This window comes from Lathyrus oleraceus, chromosome 4 (genome assembly GCF_024323335.1).
Source record: "Lathyrus oleraceus cultivar Zhongwan6 chromosome 4, CAAS_Psat_ZW6_1.0, whole genome shotgun sequence".
In the NCBI taxonomy this organism is placed as follows: domain Eukaryota; kingdom Viridiplantae; phylum Streptophyta; class Magnoliopsida; order Fabales; family Fabaceae; genus Lathyrus; species Lathyrus oleraceus.
In genome coordinates this window covers 45,781,133-45,801,468 of record NC_066582.1, presented here as the reverse complement: position 1 = coordinate 45,801,468, position 20,336 = coordinate 45,781,133, and the positions used below count along the sequence as shown (strand labels likewise).

At 40.7% G+C, this 20,336-nt stretch overlaps 2 protein-coding genes across 3 annotated transcripts; both read right to left on the bottom strand.

Moving 5' to 3' along the window:
- On the bottom strand, window positions 1-2,125 carry LOC127138801 (probable protein phosphatase 2C 13). 2 transcript variants are annotated; one of them, XM_051065335.1, is made up of 2 exons: window positions 1,782-2,125; window positions 1-1,309 (listed from the first exon to the last, which is right to left on the bottom strand). In XM_051065335.1, the coding sequence occupies exons 1-2, from the start codon at window positions 1,932-1,934 to the stop codon at window positions 311-313; spliced, it is 1,152 nt and encodes a 383-aa protein (XP_050921292.1). In that variant the 5' UTR covers window positions 1,935-2,125; the 3' UTR covers window positions 1-310. The 2 variants fall into 2 exon arrangements, with proteins under 2 accessions (XP_050921292.1, XP_050921293.1); XM_051065336.1 differs by having other exon boundaries at window positions 1,788-2,112.
- A 6,022-nt stretch (window positions 2,126-8,147) lies between these two features.
- Window positions 8,148-8,690, bottom strand: LOC127135926 (uncharacterized). Its single transcript, XM_051062551.1, has one exon. It carries the CDS (start codon window positions 8,688-8,690, stop codon window positions 8,148-8,150), a length of 543 nt encoding a protein of 180 aa, XP_050918508.1.
- Between the last annotated feature and the right edge of the window lie 11,646 nt (window positions 8,691-20,336).

The window sequence follows — 20,336 nt, the reverse complement described above, 5'->3', positions numbered from 1 at the left end:
TTCATGACAACAAGTCTAAATCATCATTTATATTTACATAATCAAATCAAACCACAGTGATGAGGGATTTAATCTACTCCGCCAAAATTTAGCTACAACTCTCTCTACAGGTACCAACATAATAACCCATTAACACCTCTCCAATTAAATAGGTCTAACACTAAACCTCCTCTACCCCTCACCAAGTACACCCTTCTATCCCTACAAAACTGTTGTCGCTGCTTTTGCTACATTTCTGAAACATCCTAAAAAACAGATTAATCTTTTAATCAAAGAAACATTTGGTGAATCACAAGAATTACATTTACAGTCAATTTCCCTCTATTAAGCTCTTCAATCTATTTCGAGACTCTTCAGAAATACTGCAAGCTTTGAATCTTCGCCTTTGTGGGGGACATGATTCAGAAAAGCTTTCAACTGGGGACAGACATATAACAACCACAGTGAGATTATCTGATGTATTTAGGCGCAATGCTTCCTTAACTAGATCTCTGGCACTTTGCTGTGGGTCATTGTGCCTTCTTAATCCGCGGCGAACAAGACTAACTGCAACTTGGCTAGATATTACATCCCAAATCCCATCACACGCAATGATCAAGAACTCGTCCTCTTCTGTCAATGTAACCAGTTGAACATCAGGTTCAGCAATTAGAGGAGATGCAGCACCAAGTGGAAACTTTAAGTCCCAATCCCCAAGGGCACGAGTTACCGAGAGATAACCATTGAGATATCCGTCATCAATGAATCCGCCTAACTCCTCCACTCTCCTTCGTTCAGGTAAATAACTCGGTCTGTGATCTTGAGACATCTCAACAGCTGCACCTCTCTTGCAAAGTACTGCTCTACAGTCACCAGCATTCGCAACAAGCAAATGCCTTCCAAGTACAAGGGCAGTCAGTGCTGTAGTCCCACACGAACTACTAACACTCTGTTCATCAGCCAAGGCAAGATCAGCCCGTATAAAAGCTCTCCGATGAGAAACCTCCAACTTCTCTAGAAAAAAAGCATCAGTATCATACGATTGTAGCATATCAGCATCTTCAAAAAATAATCTCATAGCATTCCTCTTAACAAATGCAGCGGCCTCAGGCCCTCCATGCCCATCAAAAACTGCATAAAATGCACTTGGTATTGGACACTTGAACACAAACCCAAGGTGGCAAGCTAGATCATCTATCTGAATGTGTTCATCATCCATGGATCCCCGTGGTCCAATATCAGCATAGCTGCCAGAACGCACATTCGGGATAAACATCTTTGCAGGGGTCTCCAACATGGAATCTTTCATAATCTCAGAGCAACTCACAGCCTAATACACATAACCATGAAATCAGCACAACATTTAAACAATCAACTAAGAAAAAAGTTTGTATAATAACTTCACTAAAGTTGGAATAATGAATCTGCTAAAACTGCATCAAGCTATTTCAACTGAGATTAAACGCAATAAATGAATAGAAACAGGTAAAACTAAAAAAAACACCCATTCCAAATTCTAGTTCCAAAATTAAGATTCAACCATCCCAGCAAGCATCAAATGAGTATTACAGATCCCCATAATTATCAAACAAACAAAAATCATCAAGCGTAATTCAGAATTGAAAAGGGGCAAATATACAGCTAAATCCAATAAATTGACAGATAATTAATCACCCAAAAAGCATGCTAAGCTTCAATTAATAACCTAAAAGGCTAAATGAAAAACCAATTCTTTATCCAAACAAAATTTCAATTGAAAAATAGGGAAATGAATAATAAAGGAAAATAGAATAAGAACAAACCGTTACATGGCCAAAGATTGGGAGAGAAGGAGTAGGAGATTTTGGTGAAACCTCAACCTTGACGCTATGTTCTTGCGCGACGCAAAGGTGATACTTTACATCCAACATGGAAATACTCGGTTGACATATAAAATCGGCTTCTGCCACCATCATCAAACGCCGTTCTGCAATCTCTTTCGGAAAACACAACAAAAATTAGCTAGGGTTTGAAATTCGGAAATCGATTTGGAATCGTTCGAAAATTTTGGGGGAAAATTGGGGGTTTCTTTGAAATGAAGAAGAGTAGTAGTAAGAAAAATTAGGGTTCTGTTTGGTGTGAATAAGCGTTGGCCACGTACTTAAAGCGAAGGTGCTTGAGTTGAACGCGCTTGTGTACAAAAGTTAGTTACGTGTTGAATGAAAAGGCGATAATACCCTTTATGTAATTAGTGGTGGGTGTGAATGGAGGGCAATAGCGGGGAATCGACACGCTTCTTCCTGTGGGCCTTTCGCGAATCTTCGAGCTTGTTTGGAAATCAGATTAATGCTGTTTTTTGACGTATTAAATCGTTTTATACAGTCACAAATTACAATTTAGTACTTGTAAATCGTTGCTAAAAGAAGTAAAAGAATAGAAATTAGATTGGATTTATAAAACATGTGAATCATTATTTATGTTGCTTTTAGGCTATGTTTGTCAAATTCATATTTGAAATTTTTTTATAAATTCAAATAATAATAAAAAATCATTTCATACCAGTTATTTTTTTACAAAATTATAATTTATTTTTTATAAGATAATTCAAATTACTATTGTTTATAAAAAAAAATCTTAATTATATATGTTATTTTAGTTGAAAAATAAATATTAAGCAAATATTTTTCCATGCTATGTTATAATTATAAATTGATTTAATTGTTAATTTTAATAAATACTAGCAACTATTATAACAATTTATTTGATATTAGCCATCAACTATTATAACATTTACCATAAATTAACTTATGACATTATTTTTTATCAAAATTAAATCTAAATTTTAAAATAATATTTCTTTCAATTTATTGTTAAACCTGTTAAAGTAAGGTTTATGTTATATAGTCTATAAAAAAAGATATAAATGGAATGACACGTCAATGAATTTGTGTGTATAAAATTTTAAACTCATTATCCAAATTGAATACAATTAAGTTTAAATGAATTGTTTGAGTTAGATCCAAATATGATTGACTTTGATTAAAATAAGAGATGTAGGAAAAGGTAAGTGAATGGGTAGGTTGATCATAGCCATAAACACCCTTTAGTATGGTATAGTGCATCCTTTAGTATGGTATAGTGCATGTGAGTTACCCATATTAGTTTGTCAACCACAGTTTTTTTTATCTAGCTCAAAAATGATATTGTCAAGTGTGATTCTTTACCGTGAAAATTGATAAACAACTGTTGATCTTCCAAATCGAAAATATTTTGGTTACTTGCAGGATTGATCAGATTGATCCTAGAATATGTGTTAATTGTTTTTAGGGTGAAGTCTGGGGAATGAAAAACACTTCGACAAGGTTCATACTCAAATAACTTGTTAGAGAATATAAAGGGTAATGCAAGGAAAGCAAGGAACGTACTATAAAGTAAATGGCGAAGAAGATAAATTTCTGAAAAGAAAAGAAAAGATTGATTAAATTGCTTTGAATAAAAACATGGTGCGACAACAAACATATATTTTCTCAACTTACACTTTCTCTACACACGGGTACTCTGGATAATTTGATGAATTTGTACAATCTTGAACACACCTCATCCTAACACTAAGACTTCATATTTATATCAATCGAAATAACCGCTTCTAACGGCTTATTCACCAGATTGAGACTAGTGGCACTATGCATGTGCGCGACTGCCCACCATGCGTCACGTATGCTCAGCAGTTTAGATAAGAACAAATAATTTTCTCCCTTATTTGAATTCAAATCCTTTGTCGAACTGTTGTTAGTGATGCTTCTGTTTCCCCGCTGCTGGAAACATTTCTAAGTCCACAAAACACCTTTACCCTTGTATCAAGGTATCTTCGACTGGAACTTCAAACTGTATAATTTTGTCGAAATATTCAATTTCTTCACAGGAACTTATTTTCTTATTTAATTCCTTTAATCCATATCAGGCGTCAAAATTGGAGCTAACAAATTGCCCCCAAAAAATGTCATTTTCGACACCTCAAAGAAAAAGGCATTTTTTGAGACTATGGTTCGACGCCCTTGAACAATTCTTGCATAACTTTGATGTCACTAATGCTCCAACGTTGCAAAAACTATTCATCTTTGCCCACCTGGCATATGACGTCAGAATCATCATTACCCTTTTCCAACATGTCTTTTCAACCCATGTGTGAATCTTTTTAATCATCACGTTCCTAGACCCTATGAGATCATGGGAATTAAGTCTTAATTACCACCGTCCCACTATGCAATCCTGGAGAGACACATGTCTCACTTGTTTGTCAACCATTAATGCTGATTTGAACCGCTTTTTCTCCCACAAAACCCTATAAAAAGCGCATTCCTCGCCAATTCCACTTTTTTACGCTTTCTGAAACTCTCAAGTCCTCAAACTCTTCATCTTCTTCAAAACAACCTCAAAAACCCAGATTTTCTCTCTTCAGACCTTTAACAAAAATGGTCACTTCAAGCAAAACCCCCCAAAGAAACAACCAAAGTTGTCATGGTTTCTATCAAACACATGAGGGCCCCAAAAAAGATCTCGGACCTCCCTCCTTTTGCCACACTTCCTAGTCCAGTGATGATGGGTAACCAACAATACATTCCTGAACCAAGGACTAAAGAACAGGGAAGAATCTATGAATCTCAGGTACTCATTCCCATAACTGTTTTTGGAAAAAATCATGCTTTGTTTGGACCTTTACCTAATATGAATATTGAACCTAGTAGACTTAGGGACTTTTTCCCCACTTATCATAAATGCAAACCAATAGGCCAAGCAAAAGACTTAGGGCTGAAAGAACTGTTACTGTTGTGGAATCCCAATCTCTAGCAGATGAAACTATAGACTTAAGGTTTATGAATAACGACTTTAGAGTCTTTCGAGCGGCCCCTCATTTAAAGACCCAACTGACTATCTAAACTGGTTAAACAAGATAGAAAAAACTAAATCTCAAACCTGGAAGGACATGGGAGAGAAAGGAAATATCATCCTTTCTTGTCCTTTCTGGTCCTTTCTGGTTGCTGCAACTCTGGCTAAATGCCACCTTCGAGGCAAGTCTTCCTAACAAAAGCCTCGTCGACGAAGAAGCTGAGGAAGTCAGAAATAGGAGGGTCGAAGGAATCTGCTTGGCTCAGTTAACCCCAAGTGACGAAGGAAAATCCCTTCGACCAACATTCATGAGCTATGTCATGATGTTTGCAAAACGTCATGAGTTTACGTCGCACATGGCCTCTTTTGCCACTAGAAAATATGGTCAAAAATGGTTCACAAGACATTTCCCATCTCCCACCAAAAACCAGGAAACAAAGTCTCTTTTAATCTGGGAAGCTTTTCTAACTCCAAAACTAATAACCTTTAGGTTAAATCCGCCGAAGAGTCAGGTTACCTTAATTGCTTATCAACTCAACCTTGTGGCTCGACAATTTGGGTGATTCAGGTTCTCCTAAAATTCCTTTATGACAGAAAAAGCACCCCCCTTCTCTATAACACAAATCACAACGAAACCACCACTCTCAAACAAATAGCTCGATATACTGGCAGGACGCACCTCACTCCAATTAGCTCCGAGCCAAGTTTCCTTTATACTCCAGAATTTGGAAAATGGTGGTCACAATACTATGCTGAAGAATTTTATGATGCTCTTTCATTCACTCAGAACTTTAACAAAGCCTTCCTCTCTGTGCAGGAAAAAATCAAGAAAGGTACTTACACACACATCAAAGAAATCCAGGCATTCCAAAACTACTTCAAAACTTCCTATAGGCTCGATGATCTTAGTCGAACCATCAGTGAGGCAGCTATCACACTAAAGGAAATTTTTTCAAAGAAAATGGAGAATTTAAAAATCCCTTCGTGCATTCCTCCTGAGAAACGATACAAAATGGCTTTCAAAATGTTTCCTCTTAAATTTCCTCGACTGCCAAACGCTGATTTTGGAGTGGCCCTTTCCTCTCCATTCCTAGACTGGTTTATCTGTGGGGATTCTATAAAAATCCTTCGACAACAATCACAGAAAAAAGCCCAGCGGGTGGTCGTGACTAAGCACACTTTATACAGTTTCAAATGTCATCTTCATATAGGATTCGAAGATGTTCGCATTGAATCAGATATATATGAAGGTGTGGAATGAGAGGCTTTTCGAACCACATCTCTCTATTAGGATATTTTCTCTTGACTCTTAATAACTTTTTTGTTCTTTTCTTTTAGCTACTAGAGTTCCACCCAAAAAACCAACGATCAAGAAGTCAATCGAAGTAAATGCTGAGGGAAGTAGCATGACTATACAGGTACACATATACTTTGCCCATTACTTTTGTTATTCATAATGATAATACCAACACTTTGATTTTTTTCATTCATGGTGCTCGAAAACCTCCCTTACTCCTTAAAAAATCAAAACGAAATCAACTGGAGTCCCTGTGGTGATAGAGTCACACGAAGAGGATCTATCTCCTGTCCTAGATCTGACTCTTAGGAAAAGGAATAAGAAACCAAAGGTTGTCGAAGCCCCCAGTCAACCTCAGGCAAAAATTTCCAGAGTTATAAAACGGCCTGCTGCCCTTTCCATTCTGGAGCCTACTCCTAAAGAATTGCCGAAGATAGCAATATCGCAAGTTGAAAGCGATAACTCCAGCCCTGGAGTCGAAGGGGACAAGGTAAAAGCATACATGACTTTGTTTCTTTTGATTTATTGTCCTTTAATACTTTGACTAACTTATCTTTCGATTTTGGCTTTCAGGGTGCTACCACACAAACGGCGGCCAAATCTACCTTTGTACCAGTCCTTCTTAATAGTGTTGGCGAACCCACCTACCATCCAACATCTACAAGAGGTTCGGAGAAAAGCTCAATGAGCAAAATTAACCAACCTATTGTTGAGGAGCATGAGACTTCGCCACCAAAAATCACCACCCAACATTCCCATACCAGTGGTTTTGATCATGAGATCGACTTAAGTAGGGAAGATGAAGATGAATGCCAACCATTATTCCATGACGGCCCTGTTGGTGAGGAAGACGAAGACCTCGAAGAAGAGGATACCAATGATGAGGGGAACAATGATGATAACGTCGAGACGAACGAAGGACAACCTCAAAGCCCAACTACTGCTACTCCAGCAGCTGATGTCATTCCTAAAGGGATCAAAGCTTTGACAGGAACAACTGGGGGTCTTTCTTCAGAAGAACTAGTGGCTCTAGAGAAAAATCAACCTCTCGAGTATCTGAAAACTATACTGAGTAGAAGGGAAAGTTCGTCTGAAAAAAGTCTTAGCACCTCTACAGCATCTGAGGATCAACCTTTGAGCCAACCTGTGGATGAGGGCTCTCTCGAAAATCAAAGAAAAAATCTTTAAGGGTGATCTATTTTTACTCCTACTGGATGATCCTTCTTCCCCTTTATCTTTGAAGACTCTCCTTAACCAAGTCAACTTACTGGAAGCTTCTCCCGAGGTTGCCAACGTCATCTTGGAACTAGAAATTATGATCGAACAAATTGTTATTGATCATAAGCTATTACCCCGGATCACTAAGGAAATTGAGAAAAAGGTTGGTGCTGAAGAAGCTGCTTGGGATGCGGCTACTGAATCGACTAACAAAGTAATGGAGTTGGAGCAAACTAAAGCGAAAAACAAGGCAGAGATTGAAAGCCATGACCGTGACATTGCTTCTTGGGAAGCTCAAATAAAGGAATTGCAGGCCAAGATCACTGGAGCCAAAAAGCGCAAAGATGAGCTTTTGAAGTTTAATGACACTTCCATGGCTAAGGAGCTAGATTTTGGTCTAGAGTTTGTTGAAAAGGCGCAAACATTAGAAGCAGAGCTCACAACTCTTCAGTCTAAAAGGTCACTATGTGAGAAACGTCTGGAGCTTCATAAGGAGAAATATCTCCATATGAAGGTTCATCTCCCCTTTTAGCTTTCATTTATCTCTTCATGATTTTGGTTTCGATTGTACTGATTATTGACCCCTTTGGCCGTTGTAATGAACTTAAGCCATGTTGGCAACATTTTTATTACCATGTTGGCTTCGACCAATTCGCATGCAATTATTCGTTTATTATTTTATCTCTTGGAGTGCTGGCTTATATTTATTTAAATATTTTCCATTAACCCATAAGATTCTTTTATCTTTGTTAAGCTCCTCGATCTCATAAGCACCGTTAGAGAATACTTACAAAATTTGAAAAGGACATTCCCATTTGGGGGACCATTTCCCTAAGGCCCTATCTTTTCGATCCATTGGGAGGATCACTTTCCAAACCAAGTCTTCAGGCATAAACATCTTAACTTTAACCTTCTTCTTATAAGATTTATCTACTCTCTTCTTCTGCCTTTTCAATAATTCCAAGGCATTGAGTCTCTCCTCATATAGATAAACTAACTCATCAAGCATCATGTTCCAATATGATTCTGATGGAATTTCATAATGCCTCTGAATTCTTGTTGATTGTAGGTAAATCTCGACTGGTAAAACTGCATCATGACCAAAAGTCAGTCGAAATGGAGTCAAATTAGTGGCTTCTTTGGGAGAGGTTCGACACGCCCATAAAACCAGATCTAAAGTCTTGTGCCAATTTCTGGGCCTCTTTCCCACATGTTTCTTAATCAAACTAATTACCACCTTATTCGCTGCTTCAACCTGACCATTAGCCTGAGCATAATATGGCGTAGAAGTTAATAATTTGAAACTCATTTCCTTAGCAAATTCTTGCATTTTTCGACCAGTAAATACAAATCCCTGATCTGTTGTAATGGTCTATGGGATTCCAAATCTAAAAATAATGTGTTTCTGGATAAATTCAATCGCATCTTCTTGGTCTACATTTGGCAAAGGTATAGCTTCGATCCATTTTGTAAAGTAATCAATACCATCCAAAATATATCTCTGACTTTTAGATTATGGTGGTCGAATTTCTCCAACCAAATATAAATCCTAACCTCTAAAAGGCCATTGTTTGACTATAGAATGCAGTTCGCTTGCAGGGACATGTTGTATGTCCGCATGTACTTGAGACTCTTGGCACCCTTTGGCGAATTTGATGCAGTCTTTTAACATGGTAGGCCAATACAGCCCTTGGCAAAATAATAACCACTTCATCTTATGGCCAGCCTGGTGTGCCCCACATGCTTCACCATGGACAGTCGAAAAGGCTAGATATGCCTCTGACTCACTAAGACATTTGAGTAAAACTCCCTCAGGAGTCTTTTGGAATAATTCATTACCCAAAAGAACATAACTTAAAGCTTGATACTCAGTTTTCCGTTTGGTAGACGTCGTCATATTCTGCAAATACTCCACTATTGGTTTTCTCCAATCCTTGTCCGTCAGGCTATCTACTGCCAATATTTCGAAGCTCTATTTGTCGGCGCATCCCAACTTTGTCATTTCCAAATCTGACGGGGCTAATCTGGTCGACACAACTCTTCCTCTAACTTCGATGAATTTTTTCAATTTCTCCTTTGAAATTTTATACCCATATGAAATTTGAGCCAAGTCATTAGCCACTTGATTTTCCAATCGAGGTATGTGTCCAATATTAGCCATCTCGAATCTTCTCAATAATTGGCTGGCTATTATGAAGTACATGATGAGATTCTCTTTAACACATTTGTACTCTTTTGTGATCTGTTTTATAACTAACTCTGAGTCACCCATTATTTCGACTCGAGTTGCCCCCAATTCCAACAATATCTCAAGTCCGACTATCAAAGCTTCATATTCAGCCTCATTGTTCGAGCAAATGCCTTCCACTTTATACTGGAATTTTGTTGGGATTTTATTAGGAGAAATAATTATAACCCCATGTTTGTTCCGTCTTTGTGACTAGACCCATTGAAGTATAACTTCCAGGACTCTAATTCGAGACAAGTCATTGTGTTGTCAATTATAGAGTAGTCGACTATAACGTCTGCTACCACTTGTCCCTTAACAGCTTTTAAGGGTCTGTAAGTTAGGGAATATTCAATTAAAGCTAGTGCCCATTTTCCAATTCGACTGTGCAAAATTGGTTTAGACAACATATGTTTAATAACATCGAAATGCGATGAAACATAAACGTCAGCAGGTTTTATATAATGCTTCAACTTCGTACAAGAAAAATACAAGCATAAACACAAATTTTCAACTATGTTATACCTAGTTTCCGCATCATTTAAGACACTACTGAGGTAGCAAATGGCTCTTTCGACACCATTATCATCCTCCTAAGCCAAGATGTTCCCTAAAGTCTTGTCAAATGCAGATATGTACAACCTCATACTCCTATTCCTGCAAAACGGTATCAGAATCGATGGTTGACTCAGGTATTCTTTGATCCTATCGAAAGCCTCTTTCTGAGCTTTCCCCTATTCAAAGCCTTCCTTGTTGATTCGAAGAAGAGGTGAGAAGGCTTGCGTTCTTCCGCTAAGGTTCGAGATGAATCTCCTCAAGAAATTGATCTTGCCTAGCAGCGAATGCAATTCCTTCTTAGTTTATGGTGCTTTCGCCTCAATTATGGCCTTGGTCTTGTTCTGGTTTATTTCGATTCCTTTTTTGTGGACCACAAAGCCTAAGAACTCTCTCGCCTGCACACAAAATGCAAATTTTATAGGGTTCATTTTTAGACCATGTCTCCTCATCCTTTCTAAAGACAATCGAAGAGGGTCCAAATGGCTCTTCCCTGAAATAAACTTAACAACAATATCATCAATGTAGATTTTCATAAAAGTCTCTATGAAATCATGGAAGATCGAATTCATTGCTCGTTGGTATGTTGCCCCAGCATTCTTTAGACCAAAAGGCATGACTACCCATTCATAGGCGCCTAAGGCTCCAGGGCATCGAAACGCTATTTTTGGGACATCCTCCTCAGTAATGAATATCTGATTATATCTAGAATATCCATCAAGCATGCTAAGATACTCATGGCCCACGACAGAATCGACTAACATTTCCGCCACATGCATTGAATATTCATCCTTTGGGGTCGCAATATTTAAGTCTCTAAAATCTATGCAAACCCTCAAAGTACCATTTTTCTTAATGACATGTACAATATTTGCCAACCATTAGACGTACCTGGGCGTACGGATGAACTTACAACGAAGAAGCCTTTTGACCTCCTCTTTAATCTTTAGAGAATTTTGGGTGCAAATCGCCTCAGATTCTGCTTTATGGGCTTCTTCCCAGGCTTGATTGGCAACCTCATTTCGACCAGGCCTCTATTTAAACCAGGTATCTCATCATAATCCCACGCGAAATAGTCCTTGAACTCTTTTAGCAATTGGATCACTTTGACCTTAAGTTGAGGGTTGATATTGGCACTGATGTAAGTTGGCCTTTCTATCGATCCCTCTCCTAAGTCGATTTCTTTGAGTGGATCTTGAGCCAACATCTTGATGTTTCTTGCCAGCGGATCCTTCTCGAAACCCAAAGGCTTGTCATCATAAATGGCATCGAGCCTCTGGCCTTCATCGTCATCCTGAACCTTATCAGGTGGTCCTGGATCAAAGTCATTCCCAGGACCTTTTTGGTGAAGCTCCTTGTTGGCTTCGACAGCTAAGTGCTTATCTTCAGCCTCTAAGGTCGCTTGCTATTTGTTTTCGGCTATGTAATCCGAAATCCTTTTTAGTGCTTCGAACTCAGTCATCACCACAGAATTGGCTTCCCCAACCTATTGGGTCGACTCCTGACGTTCCTATGTAGCCAAAATCATCTTCGCCCACTACTTCATGATCCCATTGAAAACCGTTGGTGGGGTGTAGATACAAAGAATAATATGCATTATCATCTGGAGTGAATGCAAAGTTGGACGAATCGCATGGAGCAATATTGGCCAAATGTTTGTCAAACTGGCGTCTGTCGACATGATTGATTGAAGTCTTGAAGTAGCCCTGGTCATCTTCTACATTCTCCACAATACCGTCTGGGCGCCAGATGGTGATTCTCTGGTGCATGGAGGATGGTACATCTCCAACTCCATGTATCCATTCGCGTCAAAGTAGCAAGTTATAGTTGGCCTTTGTCTCTACAATCATGAACATTGTTGATCGAGTGATAGTTCGCACTGTTAGCTCAACTTGGATTACCCCAATGGTAGTACCCACATTTCCTTCATAATTGGAAAGTACCATGTTATGAGGCTTGTCGTCTGTGTCATACTTACCTATTTTCCTCAAAAGGTGATGTGGCACCAGGTTCATCGTTGCGCCGCAATCTACCAAAATCTTGTTAATTGGGACGCCTTCGACCTTCCCAGTAATAAATAGAGGCTTAAGATGACTCTTCATAACCTCATCTGGTCGCTCAAAGAAAGCATTTTGTTCCTCCATGCAACCATTATTCATTACGTAATAGCACATCTGGCGTTGACATCATAACCTCTAGGAAAAATATTGGGATCGATTGGTGGGGCCAGAGTTCTCAATGTAACCAGATTCATGTCAATCAGCTTGGGAAGTAATACTGAATAAGGCATTGGGATTGGCTCGATGACCCGGTCCGTCTGCCTTGGACGTTGTTGATAGTGTCTCTGCTGACCCGGATTACCTCCCTGTTGTTGATTGTTGTACCTGGGTTACTGTTGCGGATGATACTGTGGTTGAGGAACAGGTGTTGGAATAGTGACGACGGCCACTGGATCTTGATAATAATTAGGGCGTCCTCTACCCCTGCTTCTGCCGGCATACACAACCTTGCCTCGCCTTCTTTTCTTCGCTGATTGTTACCAGCAAACGGTCTCTTGGGACCTGATGAGTTGGAAGCACTATTGTCTTGAATTCGGCCCATCTTCAACAGACTCTCGATTCTTTCTCCAGCAATTACTATCTCTGCAAAGCTGATTGACGGGCAAGCAGCCAATCTCTCAATATAATTGCCTTGAAGAGTGTTCATGAACATGTCCGCCATCTCCCTTTCAGACATAGGGGGTTGGACGGGCGCAACAATCTGTCTCCAACGCTGAGCATACTCTCTAAAGGTTTCCTTGGCAGTCTGAGACATACCTTGCAACAAGGTCCGATTTGGAGCCATGTCCAAGTTGTATTGATATTGCTTGACAAAAGCCTCTGCCAGGTCTTTCCAGCTCTTGATGGTAGTACGAGACAAATGAGAATACCATTCACGAGAAGCTCCAGTTAGACTGTCTTCAAAATAGTACATCCACAGCTTTTCATCTTCTGTGTGAGCTCCCAACCTTCCCAGATAAGATTGGAGATGAGTGCGTGGGCAAGAAGCCCCGTTGTATTTCTCAAAAGTAGGGGGTTTGAACTTGTGAGGAATCCTTACTCCCTGAACCAGACACATATTTGTGACATCAAAGCCTAAGGAATTTTGAGACTCCAAAGATTTGAGCTTCTCAGCAAGCTCATCCATACGGCGAGTGGTCTTGAGGGCCTCGTCGTGCAAAGAAAATTGATCATACTGATAATCTTCAGTAACGGGGCGCCCGTTAATCCGAATTCCTTGATTCACATTGTACCTTCCGCCAATACCATTTCCAACATTCCCTGTGTTGCCAACATTACCCGGGTTTCCATCAGCATTTGCGTTACCCGCGTTACCAGTGTTCACAGGGTTATCAACGTTCACAGGGTTACCAGGGTTTCCCTCAGCATTTGGTATCTCCACCTCCGGATCGGGTCTCGGTTTCTCAACCAATTCCCTCAGCTTTTCCTGGCCTTCTGCCATACCAGTCATCAATGTCATGAACTGATCCATCCTTTCACGCATATTAGCCAGCTCTTTCTGTACTTGGTACATCGCTAGCTGTGGACGATTTTCCTTTGTCGGGTACCTATGGACTCGCTTGGGACCAATAACTGCCTGATACAGGGAACAAACATTAGACACTGCGGTGACACCTGCAAAACAGACAAGGGTTAATATTCATGGTATGCGATGCACTGCTTGTTCAGTTTTAAGGCACCCCCGTTTTGAAAGGGAATACCCTGCAAATGAATAAGCATGAGATGTTGGATGCAAATATGCAGATGATGTTATGCAATGCAAAGGCATGTCAATCAGAATTGATGGATCCGCTTGAACATCTGTCAGGTTGCACTGCCTGGAGAGAAATTCACTGAGGAATATAATACAAGACCAAAACTCTGCTCCAGAAAACCGGGTTGGTTGGAGATTAAGGTTTCCTGAATTTAGCCCGCCCCTCACTGGTAGGTTCTAAGAACAGAAGTTCGTCAGCTTCAGCCTTTCAGTCGCGAATAATACGTTTACCACTGAAGGTTTGGTATTATTACGGGACAAAAGACCTCCATTGACTCCCCTCAACAGGACATCCTAATAGCAAGTTCCCAGTCTCGGGATCCTCGGATTGAGCAGCGAGAATGCGCCTACCAGAGCTAACATAATCACGTCTCAGAGGAGAGGCCTCGACTGAGTTCTCGGGAAATGGTCACCAGAGTCGACGATTTCTAGAGGAACATCCTGTCGTTACGGAACACCCGTAAGACATAATATATCCAGAAGAAACCTCGTCTGGGTGTGGTTCTTCACGAACGACTTAACGTAGCAACACGCCACGCAAGCCTCATGATTATCCACTCTAAAACCTGTGTGTACACTCAAGCCTGGGTAATGGGCTTATCTCTCATAGAACACCCCATCCCAACAAACAAACAAATAGATCCAACAGATACAACAGATGCATGCAAGCAGGTAAGCAAATAAATGTACAAAAGCATGAACACCCAATAAACAAGAAATCACACAAGCTAGGAGGGACTCGCTTAGGGAAGATGGACCAGTAAGAGGTCAACTTCTTAGTGTCCCCAGCAGAGTCGCCAGCTGTCGCAACCTGAAAAATACAGTGCGCGAAAAGACAACCGACGAAAGAAAATGACAGAAGAGTCGCCACCGTGCGTTATTCATCCCAAAGGAGGGAAAGGAAACGCTCGAAGTAAACCTGAAAAAGGAAAGGACAAGACGGGGTCTCGCAACCAAATCTTGGGTTCGGGAGTCGGTTATGCAAAGGGAAGGTATTAGCACCCCTACGCATCCGTAGTACTCTACGGGATCCACTTTTGTAGTTCTTGTCTAAAGGGTGTGGGTTTATCTAATGTGTTATTTACTAAAAAAAAAGGGTTAAATGAAAATGACTCGCGCGGATGTCGCATCCACTGCATACGTATCTCATCTGAATATGAGAATCAGAGTCTTCGTAGCTCGGCTGACCTATGGGTTGGGGGGATGTGTGCTCGCTAAGACATCGCGTCTTATGCCTACGTATCTCATCTGGCCTGAGAATCAGAGAAAAACGTAGTTCGGCTAACTATGGGGTTATGGATTGGGTTTTGGACGAACGACGTCACTACGCAATCTACCGGATGCTCGACCTTTAGAGACTTACTCGCCTGTAGTAGAAGGAGTTAACGTGTTGCTTTGGGTTTTAGGGTTTGGGATGCTCAAGGGCAAAAAGGCAGTCCTTGACGAAGGAACCGCGCTACCTGCAGGGATCCGAACACATACAAAACAAACATGTATAAAGTAAATGTACCAACAAGGGGCTCAGAAGTAAATAAACAAAAGAAAACAAATGCCTCCTATCGAGGTCTTCCAGCTAAGAAAGCGATAAAATGCGGAAAAGAGGTAAAAGTACCACACGGATAAAGATCCGAAGTAACAACAATTAAAGGAGTAAGAAACCCAGGGATCTCCCAAGCTAATGCCATCAAAGAAAGGTGAGTCGGTACAGGTAATCGGAATGAACCTCCAGGGGGTATCCCACAAATAAAGTGGGAAAACCATGCAAACCATCTCTGCAAGAGTCTGTGAGCCCTCACAAAAACTCAACAAAAGGGTTAGTGAAACACGATAAGCATTTTTTTCATGGATAACAGTATGGTTTCAGAAACCTCAAACCCTGTGGCATACATTTCAGAAATCATGTGATTAAACATTCAAGGCATAGGTTTCACCCATTCATGCATAATTAAACCCGTGGGCAAAAACATAATGAAATTCATCCATCATACCTCATACATTCAGATGATCCAAATTAAGAGCATAAAATCACGGGAATGAGGCAAACCTGATGGGAGAGACCGGTTGAAATCAAATGGCACGGCTGGGTTTGCAAGGCAATGTTAGGGTTTGCGTGAGATGAAAGTGTGTGAGTCAGATTGAATTTTTCAGAGCTGCCTAGGGGTTGCTCTGAGTTCTCTGTCAGGTTTCTCTCCAGGTTTTGTCAAGGGTTTTGTTTCAAGGAAACCTCAGAGTATTTTGCTTCTCTTCCTTTTTCTCAAGTGAAGCCTTGGTATTTATAGACTGAATTTCATGGCTTTGTGGGCTCAAATGAGAGAGGTCCAAGTCCAAGTTTTTCTATTATATATATATATATATATATATATTTTTTTTTTATTATTTTTTTATTTTTTTATTTTTATTTTTATTTTGTAAAAAATTATTATTATTTTTATTTTTATTTTCGTTTTTTTTTTCATTTTTTTTTAAGTTTCTTGGATCTAGTTCTGATTGACATGATGAAATGCAATATGAAATGCTAAATGAATGCATGAATGAGGAGGGCAAATTTTGGGGTGTTACAGCTGCCCCTATTCAATCATCAGCTAACCCGAGTAGGATGAAAGCGGATAACTTATCAGACAAACGGGGTGAACTGTGATTGAATACCAAAGACAGACCGAAAATTTGCGCTCCGAGAACACCACAAAAACGCGGAAATACACCGCGCTGTTTATTTTTCTTCTGATCCTCTGGCTGGATCTGAATCAGTCTTCTGGCTTAATCTGGAGTTTCGATCCTTTGGCTGAACCTATACTCAATTTAGTCCTCTGGTTGGATATTAATTTTGATCCTCGGGCTGGATACGATTTTGATCTTCTGGCTAGATCTTCTTTGATCTTCTGGTTAGATCTCCTTCGTTTCGATTCTCTGGCTGAATCTATTTCCTTTGATTCTCTGGCTGAATCTACTTCGATCTTCTGGTTAGATCTGAATTGTTGTGATTTTCGATCTTCTGGCTAGATCTTCTTCCGGTCTTCGGGCTAGACCTGACTTCGATCTTCTGGCTAGATCTTCTTCGATCTTCTGGCTAGATCTCCTTTGTTTCGATTCTCTAGCTGAATCTACTTCGATCTTCTGGCTAGATCTGGATTGTTTTGATGATAAATTCCCATCATTAGGATCCCGCATCTGAGGCATGCGCAGGTTGACCCTCTTTTGAAATCTACACCCAACCTTCATATTAGATATGCAGCTTCGAGAATATTCCACTTTTGGGCTTCGTACATATTCTTCGGGCTAGAACATGTTGTAACGACTCCTCAATTAGACTTGGGCTTGCTGGGGAAATAAAGCTTGTAGGCGACTTCACTGGGGAATCTTCAAATTGAGCCTTAGGCTGGCTTACTGGAACACGATTCTCAGGCTGAATCTTCGAAATGACCCTCAGGCTGGATCATTGGAACACGATTCTCAGGCTGAATCTTCGAAATGACCCTCAGGCTGGATCACTGGAACACGATTCTCAGGCTGAATCTTCAAAATGAACCTCAGGCCGGATCACTGGAAAACGATTCTCAGGCTGAATCTTCGAAATGACCCTCAGGCTGGATCACTGGAAAACGATTCTCAGGCTGAATCTTCAAAACGACCCTCAGGCTGGATCACTCACACTTGATCCTCTGGCTGGATCTCATGACCTCAGTTGTAAAGTAATTCTTCAGTCTGCTTGGAAGAACCTGTTTATCAGCTTATGTGTATGCTTGATATGATATGCATGCAAATGCAAATGTTATGCATGGTGTAAAAAGAAATCTGCTTGGGGAAGCAAACTCCGATAGGGAACAGATCGTTGTATCAATCCTTGAATGCTCTGTGGGGAATGATCCGTCTGCCGGGACCAATGAGCCACCAAAAATAAATTGGCTGCTTGAAAAGTTGACTTTGCGGGGGGAGTATCAACTATGGAAACTTTGTTCGGCGAGGCTCTGTGAGGAGAGTCTGTGGGGAAAACACTTCCTGGGGAAATGTCGTAGGAAACGACCTTTGCTGGGGATATGAACTTGCTAATCGCCCTCAAGCTGGGGATTAACAAATCTGTTAAAAATAATCTGCTGGGGAATGAGATGAACACTGGGAACACCACCCTTTCATCTGTTGGTTATGCAACCACTCCGTTGTTGCTAGGAAGATACAGTCTGACACTGTCAACTCCGCTGGGGATATATAGTCTGGATACTGTCAACCCTGCTGGGGAACATGCTCTGCTGAGGAGAGACTTTGTCAACTGCTTGGGGATGAGGATTCATGACTTGGCATCCGGTTCCTGTGACCTGCAACCAAAAATACACGTATGCCTCGGGGGAATTACTCGGTTTGAATTCACCGTCCGGGATTAAGCACATTCAAAGCAATTTTAAATGTTTTCCTGTGCAAATCATCTGCAAAAGCCACCATTATGTTCATATGCAATATGTTTTATCAAAAATTCGGACATTTTTGCAAACAAACTGATAAATGAAAAATAAAGAGGCTCTTTAACTGAATTATTCGACTCTTACTGGGGAGAAAATTTGTGCCAGGAATAGGCGAGAGTATCAGGAAGCTGATCCCTGAAAAGAGGTGATCGCTATAAAAAGAGAACTATCCTAATGGCAATGGGGATACGGGGTCCCACCGAGTTTCGACTCTGCTATGGCTCGTATGTCCTCAAGACGCTTTGCTCATCTTGCTTTCTGAAGTGGATGATTAGTCGATATTTAACCTTCGAAGATTGCCGGATTGAATGAAACGGTGATATAACACTGATGAACTCAGATCACAGTCATTCGCTTATTCCCTAACTTTTGCCTGGATCGCCCCCTTTTCGGGTTTTCAATCCACCGGGATACCCATTTTTGCCTGAGCCGCCCTTTTGGGTTTTCGACTCACCGGGTGTACTCTTTTTTTATATCCCTAATTTTTTCCCGAACCTCTTTATTCTTTTTTTTTTGGTTCGTCGGGATGCCCTTTTTTTGCCTGGACTATTCTTTTTATCGTCCAGCAGGTCTATTTTATGCGAAGTATTTTTTTTAACTGCGTCTGAGTTAATAGGGGACGGGAATCCTTCGCCATCCATGGTTGTTAGCATCAAAGCTCCGCCATAGAAAATCCTTTTAACCACGTACGGACCCTCATAGTTCGGTGTCCATTTGCCCCTGTGATCTGTGTTGGGAGGAAGAAATCTTTTGAGTACCAATTCACCGACCTGATACCCCCAAGGGCGCACTTTCTGACCAAATGCTTTCTTCATTCGTCTCTGACCGAGATACGCCAATTCTGGGTACGTAGTTCCAGCATAGCACCTTAATCATCGAAGACAAGGTAAACAAAGCATCAGCAAATTAGTTTTCTTCAAAAGAAAGTCAACAATCTTCTCGTGTAGTCTCTATAAGGAGCCAGATGAGGCTGAGGTGTATACCATTTCCCGTTGGTTTGATTGATGACCAAAGCTGAATCCCCGTATACATCCAAGGTTTTAATCTGTATATTGACGGCTTCCTCAAGTCTTAGGATACAAGCTTCGTATTCGGCTTCATTGTTGGTGCAGGGAAAAGTTATTCTGGCACCAAATGGCATATGAACCCCCTTCCGGTGTGATCAACACTACACCAACTCCGCGACCATTGACGTGGACCGCCCCATCAAACATCATAACCCATTTGGATTCAAAGTCAGGCCCCTCCTCCGGGAGTGCTTCCTCTCAATCTTTCGATTTGAGAAACATGATGTCCTCATCAGGAAAGTCAAACCTCATAGGTTGGTAATCATCAATCGGTTGCTCTGCAAGATAGTCCGACAAGACACTTCCCTTGATGGCTTTTTGTGAAGTGTATTGGATGTCATACTCTGTCAGTATCATTTGTCACCTAGTAACCTTTCCGGTAAGTGCTGGCATTTCAAAAATATACTTGACTGGATCCCTTTTTGATATCAATAGAGTCGTGTGAGTCAACATATACTGTCTTAGTCGGCGAGCAGCCCATGCCAAAGCGCGACAAGTTTTCTCGAGCAATGAGTATCTTTGTTCACAGTCGGTAAACTTTTGCTAAGGTAGTATATTGCATGCTCTTTTCGACCTGACTCGTCATGCTGACCGAGCACACAACCCATTGACCTTTTTAACACAGTCAAGTACATGATCAACGGTCTTTCCTCTCGGCCTGTAGACTTGCCCCGATCTTGATCTCTTTCTTGTCGTCTGCGGTACCGATGTTGACGGTCTCAATCACCTCCTGATAAGGTGTAATAGCTCGGTCCTCCTGTTTCAACAATCTGGCTAACCCTTTAGGCAATTCACAATCTTCCTCAACCCCTTCTTCGGCTTAATAGATAGGATTGTCGAAGTCATACTTGGCCATAGCA